The sequence below is a fragment of the Amia ocellicauda genome, chromosome 13 (assembly GCF_036373705.1).
Source record: "Amia ocellicauda isolate fAmiCal2 chromosome 13, fAmiCal2.hap1, whole genome shotgun sequence".
In the NCBI taxonomy this organism is placed as follows: domain Eukaryota; kingdom Metazoa; phylum Chordata; class Actinopteri; order Amiiformes; family Amiidae; genus Amia; species Amia ocellicauda.
This window is the reverse complement of record NC_089862.1, coordinates 19,225,448-19,247,319: the sequence shown is the minus strand read 5'-3', so window position 1 is coordinate 19,247,319 and position 21,872 is coordinate 19,225,448. Positions and strand designations below refer to the sequence as shown.

The window sequence follows — 21,872 nt, the reverse complement described above, 5'->3', positions numbered from 1 at the left end:
TTCTTTCTTCGAGTTTGAGTAGAGGTGGACCAGGATTTACTGTTGGAGTGTTTGAAGTCAAATTGAGTAGTTGCGGTAGCTCCTGTTATTCTGCGACTTTGCCTAAAGGTTTTTTAAAGCCTGTGTTATCCCACTGAAGGCTGTGCAAATTCAAGCTTATTTGGAATCGGGAAAACTTCAATCTTTAGTTTTTTATACCCTTTCATGTTGGATGGGATGAACCCAGAACGCTTTGCCAGTTGACAGCATTTAAGAACAGTAGCGTGAATGGAGAGTTGCCTCAATTACTATGACAAGGAACAAGCAGTTCTCAGAAACACGAAAATACATTATTAAGGGTAAATGCTTCACAGACCAAAAGTTTCTTGTTTTGTCTTATTGTTTGAGTGGATAGTCCTATTAATGAGCAATGAGCAATATGCAATTGGTATGTTTACCAGGTTGTCTGACAAACCTTGAGTTCTTAGGACAGTGTAAATGCCTTTGACAACGTAGTGGAGGGAGGCATGAACCATAGTGAAGTTATACTACCACATTTTCCACTGCTGAGAATTGTCCCTAATGACTGGTGGTCAGAATCACTTTGTTGTACATTGCGATAAATATAGTGCTGTATAATACCCCAAACTATGTTTACGTCCACATGTGATTAAGGGTGAATATAGGTTTACAAAAATAACTGTTAGACCATAAGGATTGTATTACATAATTCAGAAATATACTCTATAAATACTTCAGACATATTCTGTTTGTGAGTAATAATAATAATAATATTTATAATAATAATAATAATATATATATACTGTGTGTGTGCAATGCACATATGCATACTTTTCTTGTTTTATTTTTGTGTGTTTGTATATTGCTCAAATGTAAGGAAAAGTATTACAATTGATGCCAGCTTGGTGGATGGAACCTGTTGTGCATAGGGATTTAAATAATGGTAATCAGATAGTTTTTACATTCATTTTTGTGTTGTTGACTAAGTAGACTCGAGCGTGCCAAAGACATGTGCACAACATGTTTGTCAGCAGCTGAGAGGGTGCCAGCAGGGCAGGAAAGTGGGTTCATGGTATAGATATTCTTCACACGGGATGCTGGAGCCCATGAACGACCACATATGTCTGACTGCTGTTGGGCTGATTTAGTTGAATTACACCCTTTTGCTCTCAAATGGACTTTAGATGTATCATCCAATTTTGGGATTTTACAATCTGCTCACTTCTTATGGAAAAGCAAAACTACTTTGGTAGTAAAACAATGACTGCATATGCTGAGATTGCCTTCCTCATTAGAAATACGCAAGAATACAAATTCAGGATCACGGATTTACAGCTCTGGAACAAATTAAGAGACCACCGCAATTTTTTCTTAAATGTATGGCAGCCATTCCATTCTATTCATATTTTTATTTGGAATTTGAATTTGGGAGAAATGTTGTCAGTAGTTTATAGAATAAAACAAAAATGTTCATTTTATCCAAACACTATAAATAGTAAAACCAGAGAAACTGATAATTGTGCAGTGATCTCTTAATTTTTTCCAGAGCTGTATATTATAATTATATATTATAAAATTATAATACAACCTGAGGTGCTGAGGTTCTTTTTCTTTTGGTTTCATCTTCAATTTCTGAAAATTTTATTTTTTTTAAAGATTTGTTTTTTAAGAATACAGATTGAATCAGGTAAAATCTTCCTTCTATGAAAGCATTTTTTGTAAATTGAATAATTGGCTTTGATGGTGTATCTGTATCTCAATGAAAGGTTCTGTGCAGTTTGGAGTTTCATAATATCTGCGTCCTGTAGAGTATCATTAATGACAGCCATTAGTTTCTTCACTTGAATAGGCCAGACCTCTAGTATCTAAAAGCCCCGGTGGGTAAGCAGCTGCTTGCCATTACAGCTTTTCATTCCAAGTGTTCTTCAGCTTCCAGATATTTGTGAGATGAACTCGGCTGGAAATCAAGGGTTTCCTCACGCTAGTAACAGGTGGAGGAAAGAAAAATACATGTCCTTCCAGTCCAGCCTTTTGCTGTTTTTAGAACTAGGTGGTCTACAAAGATCAACAACGAGGTGTTTGCCAATGTTGACTGCTGTGGCAAAAACATCAGCAACAAATGGAACCAAAACACATTGTTCACAACGAAAATATAATGTTGGATTACGCTAGTCACTTACACTGAACATCACATGTACGTGAGATTAAATCATTTATATGACTGACTCTTAGAAATGCATAAAAAGTGCTGCTCAGAACTGGACTGCAAGTGCACATCGCCACAGCCATCCCAGGAACTGACATCCAAGGAGTTTGTTTTCTAAAGCATTTTACCAATGTGGTACTTTGTTCAAGAAACCTACCCTGACTCTTGGATTATGTGACTCTTGCTCCTGAGCACTTGGTGATTATAAAAATGTTTCTCCTGAAATGCATTTCTCATATGACAAAATGTGATGCGGTATTTCTGATTTTCTTGCAGGGGCTGGTGTTTTCTTTCTGTCCTGCGTCGAAGGGGAGCAGATCAGCTTTCTCTTTGACTGTATCGTCCGCGGCATCTCCCCGACCAGAGGCCCCTTTGGACTGCGGCCAGTCCTCCCAGGTTAATATAGGAAGTCTAGGGTGTCGGCATGAGCTGAAAGTTGCCATGTCTAGCACTTATTGCTCTGATTAGAATTACAGCCTGCTTGCACGGGGACAGGGGAAAGTGCAAAGTGGTTTTCATTCTGGGACGTCAGTCTGTATATTTATCAGTTAAATTGATGCAGTTTTCCATTCATCAGTCTCGTACCAGCTCATTCATAAGAACCCGAGGTGGCAGAGCTGTTTACCCATTGGGCTCTTTCTTAAGTAAGCTGTGCTTGCACCTTCAGACTCTTATGTATTTATCTTACTCTTCATATCCTTGACAGGCACAGTGGTACAATTCACTCTGGTATTGTTTCCTTATACTATATACATATGCCAAAGTAAGTTGAATGTTTAGAATGGATCCACAGTTTGTATTGCTGTGCTGAATCTGGGATTCTGACTGAATGTATTAGATCGTATGGAGACTGACAGTGTTTCTGTATTTTTCTGACACAAATTGAACTCTTAAAATCATAATACAGTATTCAGACTTTTTAAAGATATCGGACTCTTGTAAAATATGGCCTTTTATTATTATTATTATTATTATTATTATGTCATTTTTTAAGAATTTCCTCTAAACATTAGTAGAGACAACATTAAAAAGGGTTTGATACCTTTCAAATAAATGATTGATTATTTAATGGACACAAATGCTGTGTTTAAATTGTGTAAAACTCAGCAGCATGTTCCTCGGGACACGTTTGAATGAATAACAAGCAGCCGTATCCTTACCTGTCATGTGGGTAACCTTGTCATTCATAAAGGAATGCGACTCATGAGATGAGAATGAGACTAATTCTGCAGGCAGCTCTCTGGCTTATGGGACCCCTTGTGTCTGGGTATTGTTGCTTAATTGGCATTTGCAAGAACCCTCACATGACTTTACATGGCTTACTGTGACAGGGAAAAATGACTACATTTAGTAAGGCTTATGGTAGTGTGCCCTTCAAGTGTGTTTTAGTACATTCCCAGTTTCCCCAAAACAAAAAGTATATATATATATATATATATATATATATATATATATATATATATATATATATATATATATATTGTAATTTACCTACCGCTAGTCAGAGTGTATGTATTAAGCTTATTATATTATTAAGCAGAGTATACATGTATTTTATCATGACTCATGTCTTTAGCAGCTATACAAAGACATTCATTTTTCCTTGGATTAAAACAGTGTTCTTTTTATTTTTTATTTTGAAATAAGTTACATTTTTTACATTGTCTCTTTCACTGTGAAGAGACATTCAGCTGAATGTGTTTCTGCTTCTTCAAAAGCTAAAAGCATACCATGTGAACAGTAAATGATAATCGGTTCCCAGTTTTATCATATAATGGTTAAAGTGGAGGTATGAATGCATCTTTGGATGAAAACTGAATTTTTGTTCCCGTCTCATACACCCAGCCAACAATGTTTAAAGCCGTTATTCAATGCATATTAGAAAAACACACACGTTGAGTAATATATATGCTTCATGAATGCTTTAGTGCTGCAGCCTTTTTAAAACTGAGACATTCATGGCTGTAAATGTGCTATAATTAGCAGTGGGGAGCAATACTTGAAGTGACACTACGCATAGTGACCAAGATTGTCTGTGTTGTTGGGAACTTTATCCAAAGGAAGAAGCACCATATAAATCTGTTAAATAACAGACCATATTCCTGGAAAGATTAAGCTGCTTTATTTTTCGGTTAAGTTAAATTAGAAAATTAATTTGACTAACAAAAAAATGTATAAACAAGAACATACCCTGACAAGCTTGTGCCAGTCAGTGAAATAAGATCCTGGAAGCCATAAATTCAAGACTAAACCGCAAACCTGACACTGGAGAGACTGCTTGGCTTATTTGAAGTCGATGAATGAACCACTTGGTAGCATCACTATGCCATATAGTTTCACAACATAAGCTGCTAGATTTATAAACCTTTTAATTAATCTTAAATGTGCAACTGTTAAGAGATTAAAACATATATAGATTTGGATTTCACAAATTGTACTGACATACTTAGTGGATTTTAAATGTTTTTGTGAAAACGATGAAAATTTAAAATCGAAAATATTGCTGCTTCATAAAGGCATTTTCAAAAGTAAACTATTTCATTATTTATGTTCATACATATTCACAGTGGGTTTATGGTCTTGTATTAATTGTTCATTTGACACAGTTCACTTGTTGACGTATGTCCTACAGTTAGATTAACAATAATATCATGAACATTGCAGTTTCTGGAAATCTTAATTCACGTCCCCATTTGAACCCTTTTCTCTGCATGCATCCAAACAGGTTTAGCAATAATATTGATTTCCAATTCCTGTTGTCTTCTGCTTCAAAACATGTATTATTCAGGGCTGGAATTTTCTGTCCTGCTGTGCAGCTATCACAAACAAGAAGAGGTGTTACATTTCTTTATTTGACTGGGAAAAAAAACTCCCCAAACATCACTTTCCATTTTTTGTATGTCTCCTACATGACAGTTAAGAACAGGATATTTATTGACAGCTGTCAGGACTAGCTACTGCCTTTTTTTCACACTTACACGCACCTAATCAGAAGTTTAGGTCATTGCCTATTATTAAACTGTAAGACAGGACAAACGGCGTAGAACATGGCTCAGCGGCAGCCGAGCTCAAAGTCACAGCTCTCTCAACGTTGCAGAGGACATGGCTAATCACTCCGGGGGGGTGGTGTAATTCCATAGGGGGATTGTGATAAACCCCCCATATCTTACAACTGGCCTTCTGCCCCATGGTTTATCCATATTTTGGTAATACGAGTTTGAGCCATATTTAGGAAGTACACAGTTAGCGTACTACCATGGTCAGCTGTACACACCTAGTAATTCTCCTGTTTGACTTGTCCTTAACAGCCCCACATTCAATATATTTGATGTAAACCTAGAGTAGGTAAAAACTGACATAAGGAGTACAGTGTTATGAGTATTTTTTTGTATTTATACCTGAGTAAAAGGTAGTTTGAGAGGAATAAATACATAAAATAACATAATTTGTCCATAACGGCACTGTGCAAGTTCACTCCCTCAGCAGAACTATGGATTATCATTGACCAAATCTATCTTTTAAAACATCAATAGTGACTCTAGTGAATAGTGAAACTTGTATTTTTCCATGAACAGCTGTTTGACTTTGCAATGTATTGCATGTGTTACAACCCATATAACGATGTGAATAGTTTTATGTATTATTTTAGTCATTTTTGAGAGGTGTAGTCCTTAGTGTTAGAGGTATTATAATAGTTACCAGTTTTACTTATTGTTGGGTCAAGAAAACCACAGACTGACACCAAAGACATTGCACGAGTTTCAGTATCTGTGTTTTTCCATTTGATGCACTCCACCAAACATGTATACTTCTGTTTTTTTGCTTAGTTTGATATGTACAAGTGTGCATATATGATCACTAACACGCCCATTGCATGCTATGTGTGTTCTGTCACAGACCCCAATGCCAATCCAGCCTACATGGAAGACAGGGTTAGCCACGAAGCCCTTGAGTTGGAGAAACGCCTCAGTCTCCTGTCTCACTCCAGTCGGCAGAGCAGTACAGGTAGGACGCTGCAGCAGGTCAGACTTGGCAGGATGATATTGGACATGTGCTACAGGAGGACTATTAATACAGCATCTCCACAAGCAGTGGCCATAGCACTGATTAGCACTGATTTTACTAGTTGAGCTTTGTCTTGTAATGCTTATAGTAAAACAAGTTTTCTCACTGATAGTAGTATAAGATTAATAGTTGATAAATTCATGGTTTGTAAGACATTGGTTCTGGTTATCTATCATATTCGAGTTGTTTCTGCATTTTTAACAAAAATGAATTTGTGATTCAGCTATACTTGGAGAATCATTTGGTGTAGTCTTGGGAATTCAAAAGGTTAAGGAATCAGTTTTAGTTTTAGTGGGCTATGTAAAATCATTTATTCTCTTGTTTTCAGATCTTTGTATTAATTTGTCATTGATTTTTTGATATAGCTTCCACCTCAAGTTACAGCACATCAGGTGCACTGGGCGATGACAGAAGCCTGTCCAGCTCCTCTTCTGACACCAGCCACTCAGACACCAGCATCGGGAGCCGCCTGGCGATCTGGCCAGAGCCGCCCATGAGCAGCGCGCCGCTGGAGCCTCAGGGCCTGCCAGCGACGAAGACTGCACTGCAGGGAGAGGAGAAGCTGTACGCTGAAGTCATGCGAGGAACACGGCCACCTCCAAAGCCTCCTCGGTCCAGGAAGCTGCAGGAAATAGGTCGCCAGAGTTCTTCCGACAGTGGGATTGCCACTGGGAGTCACTCCTCATACTCTGGAAGCTTCTCTTCCTACACGGGCAGCCTGGATATCTGCCACGGGGATGAGTTTGGATCCTTGATTAGCCTACCGTTGAACTTTGCATCCGATCAGAGCTTGTGCACTTGCCAGCGTGGCGAGCCTCAGCGGGGTCTGGGCTCCGAGTATCAGGTTCCCAGCTCGCTCAGGCATCTCTATGACACGCCTCGGAGTGTGTTACAAGCGACTGCAACCAGGGACGCACGGAGCAAGAGCCCGGAGAGCACTCTTCCAAAGGACCAGGCAGCTCTGTCCCTCCCCACAGGTATTACAGACACAAAGGCAGCCACACCTGAGCAAAGCTCGGAAAGGAGGCTTGCAAAACCGTCAAGCCAGGAAAGCTCCAGGGACTCCGATGAGATCTACATGGATCTTATTCCAAGGTGGTGTGCTGCACTCCCGCAGGGACAGATGCTGGAATCCAGGAGCAGTGAGGTGGCGCCATCTGCTGGTGTCTCCACAGACCCCTGTGAGATATGCACCCCACCCCCAGGGATCTCAAGAGCTCTGTTTGCTACATGCCCCATCTGTGGAGGATTAAAGGTAGAGTAACCTTGCCTAATTTCAATTATTTATTTGTCACAATCAAGGTAATAAGAACATTCATAGGTTGGAATCACACACTGCAAAAGGATAAAGTGCAAGAGGTGTGTCCGTACTGGATCCAAGGTTCATCTTTTATAGGTTAAAGCGTGAATCATGCATAAACTGAAGGATATATTTCAGGTATATAGGTATATTTGTAATGTTCTTCATTTAAGGCCTTCACAATTCTCTATCCCTTTCTTCTTTTTTTTCTTGCATGTAAGTCTTTCTCTGTTATTCATTTTGCTTTTGTTTCACTACTATAAAACAATATTTTTATATAAGGTTACATAAGAAACTATTTAACTTGAGGTTAATCACAGTAGGAAGAAACTGACAGCAATTTCATTTTTTTTATTATGAAGATGTATACAAGTCTTTTCAGGAAGTTGCAGGATATTAACGTTTAATTATCAACCGCAAGTTAGTAGAACTCTTAATATATGGTACATGTTAAGACAAGCAGTTTAAATCAGTTTATCTTCATACATTTACTACTGGGCTATGAAATAAAAAAAAAAAGATTGCATGCATAATGTTCTTTTTTTAATAGATAGTTTACACAGTTCATGCAACTTGCTGACCACCTGTAATCTTTTCTCTGTGATAAATATCGGGTGTAAAACCTTTTAGTGGTTTGTGTGAGGACTGTAATGAGACTAGCCAAAGTGTGAATCCTGTGCACTTTCAAACCAATTAAAGTTGTGACATTTAGTTATAGATGGCTTTATTTAAAACTCTTGCTTCATTTCAGTGGTTATGCACTTAGATTTGAGTCCTCGTTAATTTTCCTCAGAGAGCTCATGTCATTGCAATTGCATGTTCAGCCCTTTGTACTGGGGCTTTATAATGCCTTTTCAAAATGAGCGATTCTTCTCTTAATCTAGGCAAGATTAACAGAGTATTCTCTCGTTCACTTATTTATTTATTTATTTTCAGTATTGCAACCCAAATTACTAATTTGTATCTCAATCCCTGCATCTTGTATTGTATTCGGGCACATTTTTAAGGTTCTGGGATATATCTCCCCTTCACAGCAAATCATGTTTTCATAACAGTGCTCTACCTTAAGAGCTGACTGAATCTGGTTACACTTCTGCAACCTGGGAGAATAAATGTGTGCACAGCTACTATTACATGAGGTTTTTATTTTATTTTTTATGTTGCTATTATGAAGATGGTAGAACTACAATGGCTTTTAGGTATTCTGTGCTTTTATCTCATGCTGCTTGAAAAAGATAACATTATATTGCGCAGGGATTTGAAAGGGGGAAAGAATGTCTTGTTTAACCAGAATTAGTTTGTATAATTTAATGTGAAAGCTTTTTCAGTATATATGTTTTTATATTTTATAGCACCATTTTGCTTTAAATGGCAATTTGCGGCTTTTACAGACAATTGTAGCAGTGGGTGGGAACACTAGAATGCATTTCAATCAAGATAACTATTGTTTAATTTAGGATTTTTAAATTTTTTGGAGCTGTGCCTCTGTCACAAAACTAATTTCCTGTAAGGTTTCAAATGGAGGATTATTAAGCTTTCACCTGCTCGGATGTTTTCAAAGAATTTCAAAAATACTGCAATAAGTTTTCTGTTACATTGGGCCGGAGAAGAATAATGTCCCAAATGTTTATAATAGTGGTTATTTTCATGTGTGCATGATTACAAATCCATTTCTCACAATAGAATGTGTTTATGGAATATTGTCACAGCAAAAGTCTCATCGAGGCTTCAAACAATATGTTCTGTTATACCCTTTTCATAACCCAGGCACTACCAACATAATTTTTTCTTCCTTTGCTGAAGAATAAAACAAAAATAAAAAAAACAAACAAACAAAAAGTCTTCAAGGTTACATATGAATCAATCCTTTTCTGAGAATCTGAATTAAAACAGCCTGTGGAAACAAAGACAGAACAGATATAGAATCTCTTATATGCCCGATTCTGTTTCCATAGAAATATTTGATGATTTCACCTTGACTTAAAAGTCACAGAGCTTCTGTACATCAGGGCTATACAAATTCTTGCACTGCACTGGTTTATTATTGGCAAGCCAGGTTCACAAACGCTGCTCTATACTTAAATGAACTCAAAATCCAAAATCCTCAGCTACTTTATAGTATGATTATACTGTTATAACTGATTATTATTTTTCTGTTCCTCAATTTGATGTAATTTGAGTTTAGGACTCAGATGTTCAATCAAACAAACAAAACATTCATCAACGCAAAAACTCCAGTTAACATAAACAGAGAACTATCACACTATATTATTATACATACGAACATAAGAACATAAGAAAATTTACAAACAAGAAGAGGCCATTCAACCCATCCTGCTCGTTTGGCTTGAAGGAATATAAAACTCTTGAGGGGTATTTTCAGGATATTTCCTTCAATCACACACTTGTTTGATTTTTATTAACAAATACAAATATACAATTAGGTTTTTTTAGGAATTGTATTGAGGTGAATCATAATGTTTGACCCCCCTATCAAATGCAAATGATAACTCTGGCACTTGTTGGACCTGTGTGTTTGATAGATTGTTATTCTTTCGACCCGATAACAAACCTGTCATCAAGTATTGGAATTATAAAACACAAGTTTTTGGTAGGCTAAGTTTTATATTTGGTCCAGGCCATTAAGATATATTCAGCATAGAGAAATATTCATAAATGAAATGGTCCTAATTGTCTTTGGTCTCAAACCTAACTCTAAGAAATGTAAACCCTTAAAAGTCTCACAAATTATGTTCCATCAACCTTTAAACATGATCACTGACATGTCAGGCATCAGGTGATGATAGGCAGATGATATGTCCTTAATTTGCTTAATGTACATGTTTTTTTGTTTTATTTTGTATGTAATGGCAACACCTTATTTTTAAGCAAAATCCCTTTCTTTCCCTTTTCCACATAGTGCAATCATTCATTTCACCCAAACTACATTACCCATGAGCAGTGGTACACAGCTAAGAAAAAATATTGTGTGGAGGTAAGAGATGTGAAATTCAGTTTCAATTTGATGGAACAAATCTTTTATCCTGTATTACTTTCCAGTAAGATCTTTCTCCACCCTTGTGTCTGAGCTGTTCTAGGATACCTGTTATTTTTGTATTCATCGTTATCCTTATTTTTCTTTACTGTTGTGAAGTCCACTTCAAAGATTTCATCATAGTTGCAGTTTATAGCCAGTGTATTCTGTAGCCATTTGTGACCACTGATCACTGCTGTAAAAGTGCAAAAGCTTCTTGGTTTTTAGCTTCTGTACATCTTGAATGGCTATTTCTATGTCCAAGGCTTCATTTATTTTTAATTACAAATAAATCATGATGATATATATTAAACCACACCAAAAAATAAAAACGGTATGTACTTATTCAGCACTTTTTACATATTTATTTTATTTCAATATGATTTCTAACTTGCTTTTATTATGCATGTCTGGTCTTTTCTACTTGTTCGTTGTGAACATGGTAATTGCTGTTCCTCATTAAAGTGTCTTAGATTCAACCCACCCACACAATGCTGCAGCCAGAAGCATAGCAATAACACTCCATTGTGTGGTCGGGCTGACAGTGATCTGAGATACTGCTCTATGAATAATCTTCAGTACATTGCTGTATGTGCACTTTCAGGGGTGATAGATAAGGATTGGAATGTGAGGAACTGGCAGATGAGGCAAAGGAACACTGGAACACAATTCAATTAAAACCATTATTGACCGTTAATGAAAATAAATAAACGTTGGCTCAATAGTCTGAAATAGAATAAAGAAAACCCTCATAATATTATTGCCTTGAAATATTTATTGTACCTTCTATGACCACAACAAGAGCCTGTTGGTTTTGTTCCAATTTAACCTTAATTGAAGTTAAAATCTGCCTAGATTTGATGTTTGAAATTGTGTAATAAAAGAGTTGGTTCTTTAATAAGTTATTTATACAATGCAATACTTAACTTAAAACCCCTACTGTTTAAAATAATTAGATTTGATTTAGGAAATTATTCGTTCTATTAAGGGTTCAATTAAGTAATGAAAGCTCAGTTGGAAAAAAAATCCCAGCAGGGTAGAGGTTGGGTACCACTGCTCAATGGGATTAAAGACACACCCACATACTGCGTATAAAATGAGAGTTGGGAATTGTTCATTGTTCATTCCATATTGAAATCTAATGAACAATAAACTTAACCAACTTAATAGTCTATAGAAAGACACTAAAGAACAAACTAAAACACTGAATTTTACATCTGTAACTGATCAAAATGTTAGTGACACAAAACAAGTAATTTATTTTATATATCTTATGTTGTTTACTAGCTTGTTATACTTCAATATTTTTTAGACTGGGCATGGTCACTTGAAATCATCTTCACACTTCATTAGTTTCAATATGGTTAAATGAGCTTTCCTTTTCAATTAGCATTTTCTCAGCAGTGTTTGCTGTATTCAAAAGCAGCTGGACTGAAAAAAAAATTAAAAATCACTGTTCAAATGCCTGGGTATTTGTACTGGTTGTGGGTCATCTTTTCATTTGAATGTCATCCAGTTCTGATGTAGCAAACAATGCATCCAATTTCATAGGACTCTGAAAACAATACTGACTGCATAGTTAATGTATCTTATTTTTTTTTTTAATGCTCATATGATTTTTTTTTATTCCGAAGGGAACAACACTCTCACATTCAGGAGTCTTACCCATGCCAGCTATACCAGGTATGTCTTTTTTAATGTTTAAACCCATCAGACAGTAAACCATGACACTGCTTAGCATTCAGATGGCTGACTCTCTCAATGATTAAAAGAAGTGGTACACACGAGCGCATGACTGTCAGTATGGTACATGGTTGTTCCACGGACACAGCGGTACTGTGTCCTCCCTCGTGTCGATAATGGTATTTTGTTGGATATTTTTTGAAAGGCTATCACCTTTAAGAAGTATAATAGCTTATAATATTTTCCCAGTTTGATTAAACTGAAAAATTGTGTTACACCAATGATAATAATAATAATAATAATAATAATAATAATAATAATAATAATAATAATAATATATGTCTGTGTTTATTTATCCAGTTACTTTGTCATTTATATTTCTTTTGATCATTTGTGAACATTAAAATAGATTACTTATGCTGGAAAGAGAAAAAGGGCTCAATCCATAGACACGCATACTCTGCATGGGCATGTGTCTGTTGCTTGTATAGGAGGACCTGGGGGGGTTCAACTCATTTTAGTTTTATATTAATTTGAGTATATTTTTTCATATATTTAAAGTTTGAATGTGAGATTATGAATTATGATTATGAAGATTTGAATGTGCTGTATAAACACGAACATCACAATTCTCTAGACATAATGTGATGTTTTACTCATGCCACTATATCAGAAGGGTATAAATCCACGAAACAGTGCGTGTAGTTAAAAAGTACAAACTAAAAAGTTCTGTTTTAATCAGTGACTGTCACACACACATAAAACCATTACTGGTACTTTGAATAATCAAATTTTGAATGCCACCAAGGGCTTGACCAAATCTAAACTTTGACCCACCCGCAAATCATAAAAGTGCATACCTGTACCCTAGCATGGTTTAATGTCTTGTTAGAAGACAGTTATACTATTTATAAATCAAAACGTGATGGGGATAACTCCGTATTTGTGATTGGTATTTATTCTGTTGGATCAAAAATACCAACATCTTTTCTGATTGGGTGTCCCTGGTAATAATTGTATTGACATATTACTTGCATGTCAGAATCACAAAGTCTTCATCAAACTCATTTCACAAACTGCATTACACCCTACTGTGTTAACTCAGAAATGTTTCAACCAGGTACATTCTTAAGTGTTGTATGTTTTTTACTCATCTGATAAAATTGTGATTTATTTGTAATTAATTATTTTTTTCTGGAGATCCATCTGTACACATCGTATTGTCCTTTGCAGTATTATGAAAAACTAAGTAAGGAAAGTGAAACCACCTGACAGCTATCATGCGGTTTGTTTATTATAATGAATCACTCTGAATGCTGTCATTACAGCTGCGCAGTCATGCTGCTTTCTATAATGTATTATGCTGATTTTGCTTAACAGATTCTTTGTGTTTTTGTACATCTTTACAAGAACCAAGCAACTTTATTAACATTGAACTCTATCAAATTCATATTTATTTTTAGTCTCTATTTTAGAATAATTGGACAGTATTTGTTTTTTTTATTTGAAACTTAATTGTGTATTTTCAATTGAAACCGCTCAATTTCATGTCATTTTTCATAGTCCATAGAGGGAATAGTATATATTCATGACAAGATTAGAGTAATCCTGACAGCTCACAAAAATATAGCTGTACACATTTTCTTGTTATTACTGTATGTATAGTGTGTATGGTGTTATAGTGTATTTAATTGCCTCTACAAGAATACTGATTCTCTGTATACTGACAATATGCTATATTCCCACGCAATGTTGCATTTTTGGTTAACAAAATTGATTGGCAGGTTCTTATTTAAAAAAACCTTATGCTGCGTGATGGCTATGCAGAGAAATCTTGTTTCAAGGCTAGTATTTTCTTTGACGTGACTAGAAAGTAACAGTATATTAAATTGGATTATTCACTAGCATACTAATGAGCACAGCAGTAAAAATGACTCATTTACTGGAGTTGCTTAGGTTACATTACAGAGAGCTATAATATGAAGTTGTATATTGAAGTATGGCACGGCTGTAAATGGCTCAGGATTTTTATTTATTGATGTATTCATTCTTGTAATCAACTTATAATCAATTGAAATGATGCATCATAACCTGTAATTCCTTCACTTATGTTATATTATATAACTCTTAAATCAAAAGGGCTTTATGCTGTTAGTCTTGCTCAATGCATTTTTTAAATGTCAAGTTCTGTAATTTCTGTACAATTTAATCATGTTGATCTTCAAAGTGCTGTGTGTAATTCACGATCTTGGTGAGTGTATTTAAATTATTTATATATGTCACGAAGCAAGATCTGATAAATTTACTTCAGCAGAAACCCCTGGAGAGATTATCTACTGTTTTGTAGAACGTATCAAAACCGACCATGACGAGACAGTTAGCAAGAAGAAAGCAGAATGCAAATGTGGACCCAAGAGTGCTGGCAAAGACGGTGATTATGAAGACATCTGGAATGCAAGAAGTGTTCCTGTTATGGATACAGTGATGAGCAATCACATGTGTGGGAATTTAGCATGGGAAAGAGTCAATAAAGGCGATGAAAAGAGACCAACCCTAGGAAAACCAAAGTACAGCGACTACATGTGTTTGTACAGTAATTACTGTACAATTGGGCATTCAAATTCAAAGACAAGTGTACAAAGCCTGTATGAACCTATGGCATCCACTCAGAGATACATATCCTTTGTCAAACCAGATGTTACCAAAGAGCCCTCCGTTCTCCTGGTGTGTCTGAATGACAGCGATGAGTTGATGTATAAGTGTAAGGGGAATGAAAATATGCAATCAAACAAAGTGACTGCTGATGGAGCCTTCACAAGCAGTTCTCCTGAAAGTAATGCCTTATCAGAGATCTTGAACACATACAAGGCAGGTTTACAGCAACCGACTGACATTCCGATAAGATCACAATCCACAGAGTCGCCTTTATCAGGGGAAACGACAGACAAGCTGGAGATGAGTCTCATGCCAGTGGCCGAAATGGACTCTGCTGAAATGCCTTCAGGTTTTCAGCCTCAGGAAGTAGAGGACCAAAGTCAGATGGTCAGTAGCTGCAGAGAATCAGAAGAAGGTAAGAAAAGTGTTTAAATGCAACTCCCATGCCCCACCACCACTTCCTTCTTATGTCTGTGATCTTCGCCAGTTTTTTTCGGCCTTTCAAACTGCACCACCTCTGGCAACCTGAGGCCTTTCCTGTTTCTTCTGAATGTAAATGTCTTCTCCCTGTTCTTGTCATTGATCTTAATAAATATTCTGTTCTTTTGTGTCATTATTTCTTCTTCTTCTTCTTGTTCTTTACTGCTTTTCTATTTATTTTGTACATTTACTAGATTTTGTATGGGCACTGTTTTCAAGTTTGTAGCAGAGCCTTTTCATGGGACCTGCACATGAACAAGAGAACCATGACATCAGATGTCAGAAATTCAGACTAAAAAGCAAAACAAAATTTTTGTTCACTTGGGCAGTTCAGACAAACTATTCAGACTCATGACTTTTGAAATGTGTTTGTATTTGTGTCTTTTGAGTTTTTGATATTTTTGGCCAATGTTACTAACCAAATATATACATATCTAACTGAATTAAACATTGTCTAATGTTCACTAGAAGATTAAGTCCTGAGTTTATATATTTTATATTAATATTTAAATCTCCATATATTATATGTAAATGTAATGTATGCATGTGTTATTGTCCTTCATTTTATTTCCCTTCATATATATGAATATGAACATGCTTTATACATTTTTGATGACTAGAAGGTCTAGCTGAGTATTAAAACAGATAAATTAGGATATAAAGTACATGGCACAGCAACATCAGTATTAAAACTGATTTTATCTCTATAAGGTGAAATAAATATATAGGTTTAGTAAATGTTGTCCCAGCTACAATTAAACTAATTGTTGTTGAGTAAAGAGTTACCAGTAAAACAATACGTTTTTTTTGTCCATAATATGCTTTATTCCGTTAGGTTACAGAATCTCAGTGGGGATAATTGGAAGCATTATCCCCACTGGGATTGTTTTACTTTCAATTTAAATATTCCTTTATACACATGCTTTGGCAAATCTCACAATACATCATTACTAACCTTGTGCAGAATAGCCAGAGGTCTCAAATAAATATCAGAGGTTTTGCATGATCACAGAAGTGGTCCACACAAAGTTTGTTTCACTACAATATAACACATTCTATTTACAGCACTCTATTTACTGATGCGGTCTGTGTTTTGAAAAACAATATAGTAAAATATATCTGTACATATGTTATGTATTATTTAAAACGTTTTTTTTTTCCCTCTTTAAGACAAGAAGCCAAAGAAAAAGGATGAAAAACGTAAAGGAGATCTAGCCTATGAGATTATGGAAGGACGGGGAGTTGAGAAGTCAGCTGAGGTAGTTGTGCATTTGCATAGCACTATTTGTGTCATCACCAGAATACTTTTATGCCCACCTGTATGGGATTGAAATTATATCATTTATGATGTATAAACCTTCCCGAATTTGTTATGAAGACAACTCTGTATAAGACATGAACAAACTTTGTAGTGGTGGGAAATTATCTAATTCCACCGTAGGCACGATACATGTAAGTGACTGGCTAATCATTTTAGAGCTGTACCAGCATGAACTATGACTGTCACATCTCAAATACATCCATATGTGTGAAGATATATATTTCAATAATTACTATAATCAAAGCATGTTTGTTTAAATGTGACCTCTGATTCATTTCAGTTAGATGAAAGAAGCAGCTATGAATTGATGGCTAGCTGTGGTCAACAGAAGATCTTCTATGACACAGAAGGTAAATTACACCATATTGAAATGTATTGTAGTTCAGTATTGTAGTGTCTATTGCTTTTTGTCCGCATCTCTTCTCCTTTTATTAATCACATGTTGTCTTCCTCCACAGTTTGTGTTCTCCTAGTTGACGTTCATATCCGTGTGTGTTTTTACTCTGTCTGGCTGACTATCTGAGACACTAGGCCACGGTTTAATAACTCAGAGGTGACACTTTATGGCCAGGTCAATACCTGTATTTTTTATTGTTTCTTTTGAGAGGGTAGACAGAACAAAATTAAAAATGAATACATTCTTCGTCTTTGACTTTCTCATTACTAAAATAAATACCCACATGGAACTTCCCTCTTCATTGTGTTCACAGTTGTCTTTAATTGATTATTTTTTGTCATATCATAAATCAGCAAAGAAATCTCTGAGTGTGTGATCTTCCAAGCACTGCTAGATTGAAGCAGGATTGTTCTTTATTTTGTTGCGCATGGTGGATAATATTTGTTCAAGAACAAACGCAATTATTTCGGAAGACCCCAGGGGCCCACACTGCATATGAAATTGTTGCTTGATTGATTATCCACTGTTTACATTGAGATACAAGAACAAATGAATAAAGTGAAAATGCTGCTATAACAGAACACATTTACTTCTTTTCATTCTTTGGAAAGTGTTATTAGTCTATAGAAATCGTCTTTTGGAAGATGGGTTGGTTAAACTAAAACTTGAACAGATTAGAGATTGAGTTTTTATCAGTGAAGATACTTTTTTCTGCTGTAAGATCTGCATTTATCAAGTAATACATATTTTCAAGGTCTGGAAAATCTATTCTAAGTATTTATTTGGGTATACATGTTGTTAATAATGGCATCAGTAAGAAAACGACATAATGAGACCTATATTATATGACAAAATGCCCAAAAAGCATTGATGTATTATCAGAAAGGATTAGGGTCCTTTTAACATGCGAGGGCAGTATGCCACTAAGTAATTGACTATATTTATTGTTGCTCTCATTTTTATGGATGCCTCCATAAAAATGAGGCAGCTATAATGTAGTTTAGGTGATGTCAGAGGATGAGAGCAATCATACTCTGATAGTCATAGTCACTTATCATCATTAGAATTTCATTGTAGCTTATGCTGTTGGGCAGCTGAGGTGTTTCAGCTGTCAATCCACATATACAGGTTACAGTGTTTTACATGATTTATGTATATATAAATATATAATGTGTGTGTTTGTGTGTGTGTGTGTGCACGTGTGAATAAGGCTGATTTTCCCATTCCTATTCCTTTAGGAGCCACGTCCGCACCAGGCACATCTGGAACATTAAAGTTGCACAGAGAACAAAGCATCTTTGCTGGTGAGAGTACAGTCTGATAATGATGAGCTGAACAGAATGTTTGTTATGCATTTTCCCTGTGTACAGCCTGTCATATTTCGGAAGTGCATGCTTTCATTTAGAAGGAAGGTTATGAACCTTTACTGTTTTTCTGTGTAATTCTGTTGTCGGTCCATTTCACAAACGATCTGAATGAATCAGGATTTGCAGGATGGCTTCATACTTTGTTCCATACACTTATCACTGATTAAAACATAATAACAAAAGTTCACCTTTCTCCGGCCCTGAATTAATCTGAAATTTACATTTCCCTGCATAGCCCCGGGCCTGATCTGTGTTGAGACTGAAGTAGAGATAGGATTTGTCAGCTTTTATGATTGAAAAAATATTTTCATCTCCTAAATTTCAAGATAAAGAGTTGTTTAGAATCATCACAAAACAAGAACAGAATTGATCTGCATGCAAAGAAAGTTTGAATATAATTACAAAGTAACTTTATAGAAACATCAAACATTGTTTTAAGTTTTCAGGAAACTGTTAGAAGCCATCTTTGACTCTCACACCCACTCCCAAGGTTTTCACATGATGCAGGGATTGTAAACCTTTGATTTATTATTTCAAAGAACTGTAGTCTACAGTTATTAGTAAATAATGCCAACTCTACACAAAAGGAGCTTGATTATGAGTGATGTTTGAGGATCAAAATGATTATACATTGCTCAATTCAGTGTAGTTCATGGTGTTTGTTGGCATATTACATGCAGCACAATACCAATTTCTGTTTGGTTTCTGGAGGTGGGTGTGATTGTTTTGATATTCAGCCTCCATAATTTCACAGCAGTTGGCAGTTTATCAATTAAACATTCATTTGTTTCGACCATGTAAATGGACAGACCTGCTGAGACCTCGCTTGTTCCTAATGGTTTCAGAGACAAGGCAGCAAAAGAACAAATGACTGAAAACATTAGTGCCCCATTGAACCCATACATCTCAATGCCAGGAAAAACAAGATTAAATACACATCAGAGTTTGTCAGTGTTTTAAATTATTTATATAACGTTATTGTAAGTGCAGATTTACCTATTCTGCCAATATTACAGAATTTACAGTTGGTCTTTTCTCATGCATCAAACAGGGCACTTCAGAGTAGTTGATGCTTTCAGTTCTATTGTTTTCATCCTTGCCTCACAGAACTGTTTCTCTGATAAGAATTTCTTTATGAACAGTAAACCTAAAATATTAAAATAGATTTTAATGACCAAACACAGCAAAAATAAGCACCAATGCATTGCAAGTATTTTATAGCAATGCTAATATCCAGACAGAAGTGTTTGTTTAATATAATAATTTTGTTATTGTAAACTAACTGCTAAAAGACTGTGAAGTACAGTTTGCAAATTATATATATATATATATATATATATATATATATATATATTTTTTTTTTTTTTTTTTTTTTTTTAATGTGTCATCTTTTTTTATGTTTAGATCCAAGAGGAAGCTATGAGTTAATGGCCTCTGCTGTTGAAATGCCAAAGAGATGTGACGCCACACCTGGTGAGCTTGGTTAGTGAATGTTTGTTGTTATACATGTATTAGGAAATTGAAGACATCAGTCATATCTGACTCGAAAGATTGTGAAAGCAAATACATAATTTGCCAAGGAAGTCACCCAGCCTGCATTTATATATATATATATATATATATATATATATATGAGAGAGAGTTAATTATATTTTTAAATGGAAAACTTTTCAAGTAAATAAAGATAAAAGCAAGTTTGTCATTTTAAAGAACTAACAAAAAATTAACCAAAAAAAAACATTTCCCGATTCATTACTTTGCATATGTTGCTTATTCTTGGCTTCTGTAATGTTCCTCAGATTCTGTACCCTTTGCTTTGTTGATTAATTGGTGTCCTTAAACAGGGGTGCCAGTGTTTTAGTCTCAATTATTTATGCATTGCTAGGGGGCATGTTAGTGTTCCCGGCGGATCTGCCAGTGCCAGACAAGCCTCGTGGTGATGGAGTAACCTATGTTAATATTCCTGTCAGCCCAACGTCTAAGAAGCAGCTTCATTATATGGAATTAGAGCTGCAGGACCCTAGCTCTGGAGTTAGAGGTAACACAATACATCTCCATAGACATAGTAAGAATATATACTTGAAATAATGGTTTGCTTTCTTTTGTGATTCTTGTTATGTATGCTTGGTTGTTTCTGCATTTTTTCATTTATTATGATGGTACACTATTTTGAGTACAATGAAACTCGCATGATAAGACTGATAATTTAAAATAATCTTAGGAGACTATTATGCATTGTGTGAATTGTCATCTCTTCAGATTAGACTGAGGAAGCATGAAAAATAATTGACATTTTTGTCATCATTATGGCTAAAAATCTCCTCTGGTCAATGCAGTTAATTATCTTCCAATACTGTATTACATTTGTATTCTAATGTTTCATCTGTAGTATGAGATGAATAGCAAACATTAGTGTAGACCATACACATATCAATGAGGAAATGATAAAAGCTAAACATTGACATTTTAACATCTTTAAATGGAATATGCTTATTATACACGTACTATCTTAAAGACTGAATTAAAGATTAGTATTATTAATAAGCAAAATATAGTGTTATAATAAACTATTAGTCTGATTTAGAAAAAAACAATCAAAAACTCACATTCATGATTAACTTATAGAATAATGTCTTTCAAACTTTGTTATTTTGTAATAACTTTTTAAAGATCCTTAATATTTATATTTTAGGAATGTTTATATTTGCTAACTTGCCACAACACCTACGAGTCTTATACAGACTGGCGCAATTGTATAGCTTATCCCAATGAATTCTCCTATTTTATGTGTGGGAGAGAATCTGTTCAAACAAATACTCACAGTCATCCTAAACTCCTTGTCCTAGAACTACAATGTTTAAAATCAGTCGGTATAAAATGCATCGGAATTCCTCTGTACTTTTTTGTCAGAATTCAAAAGGCTGTCGCTTCAGTATAAAACACTGAAACCAAATTATAAACCATGCCTGTAGTCGCATTTTGTAGGTAATGGTCAAATGTTTATAAGCCCATATCACATTTGATTACAAAGCAGCAGAACATTACAACAAAGATGACTTTGTTTACATGAAGAACAAACCTGTGTCAGTTTTATTTTCAGATTTAATACAAAGATGATGTATATGTTCAAATATTTAATTATGTGTGTTTTAAATGACAGGGAGTGTAAGGAAATATATACAACTTGTATAGTGCAATGTATATATGTCTTTGCCAATGTATATAAAACAATGTATAGTAGTTATTGTTGCAGTGAGGCTTAATAATCATTTTAAAATATGCCATTAAACACTAACCTATTACTTTCCACTTGTTTGGCTAACTGCATAATGCAATAATAAACCGTGCATAGCTTTAATTTGAC

The 21,872-nt window shown here is 35.3% G+C and overlaps 1 protein-coding gene across 5 annotated transcripts in view; it reads left to right on the top strand.

Moving 5' to 3' along the window:
• dok7b (docking protein 7b) overlaps nucleotides 1-21,872 on the top strand; it is a 29,116-nt gene that overhangs the window by 5,044 nt on the left and 2,200 nt on the right. The window contains exons 5-15 of one of the 5 annotated variants that reach the window (XM_066720093.1): nucleotides 2,483-2,602; nucleotides 6,104-6,211; nucleotides 6,637-7,526; nucleotides 10,492-10,566; nucleotides 12,240-12,288; nucleotides 14,636-15,358; nucleotides 16,594-16,682; nucleotides 17,025-17,094; nucleotides 18,380-18,445; nucleotides 19,913-19,990; nucleotides 20,394-20,573. In XM_066720093.1, coding sequence (XP_066576190.1) covers nucleotides 2,483-2,602; nucleotides 6,104-6,211; nucleotides 6,637-7,526; nucleotides 10,492-10,566; nucleotides 12,240-12,288; nucleotides 14,636-15,358; nucleotides 16,594-16,682; nucleotides 17,025-17,094; nucleotides 18,380-18,445; nucleotides 19,913-19,990; nucleotides 20,394-20,573 — 2,448 coding nt within the window. Of the gene's footprint in view, nucleotides 1-2,482; nucleotides 2,603-6,103; nucleotides 6,212-6,636; nucleotides 7,527-10,491; nucleotides 10,567-12,239; nucleotides 12,289-14,635; nucleotides 15,359-16,593; nucleotides 16,686-17,024; nucleotides 17,095-18,379; nucleotides 18,446-19,912; nucleotides 19,991-20,393; nucleotides 20,574-21,872 lie in introns of all 5 variants that reach the window. The other 4 variants (XM_066720094.1, XM_066720096.1, XM_066720095.1 and 1 more) reach the window with 4 other exon arrangements.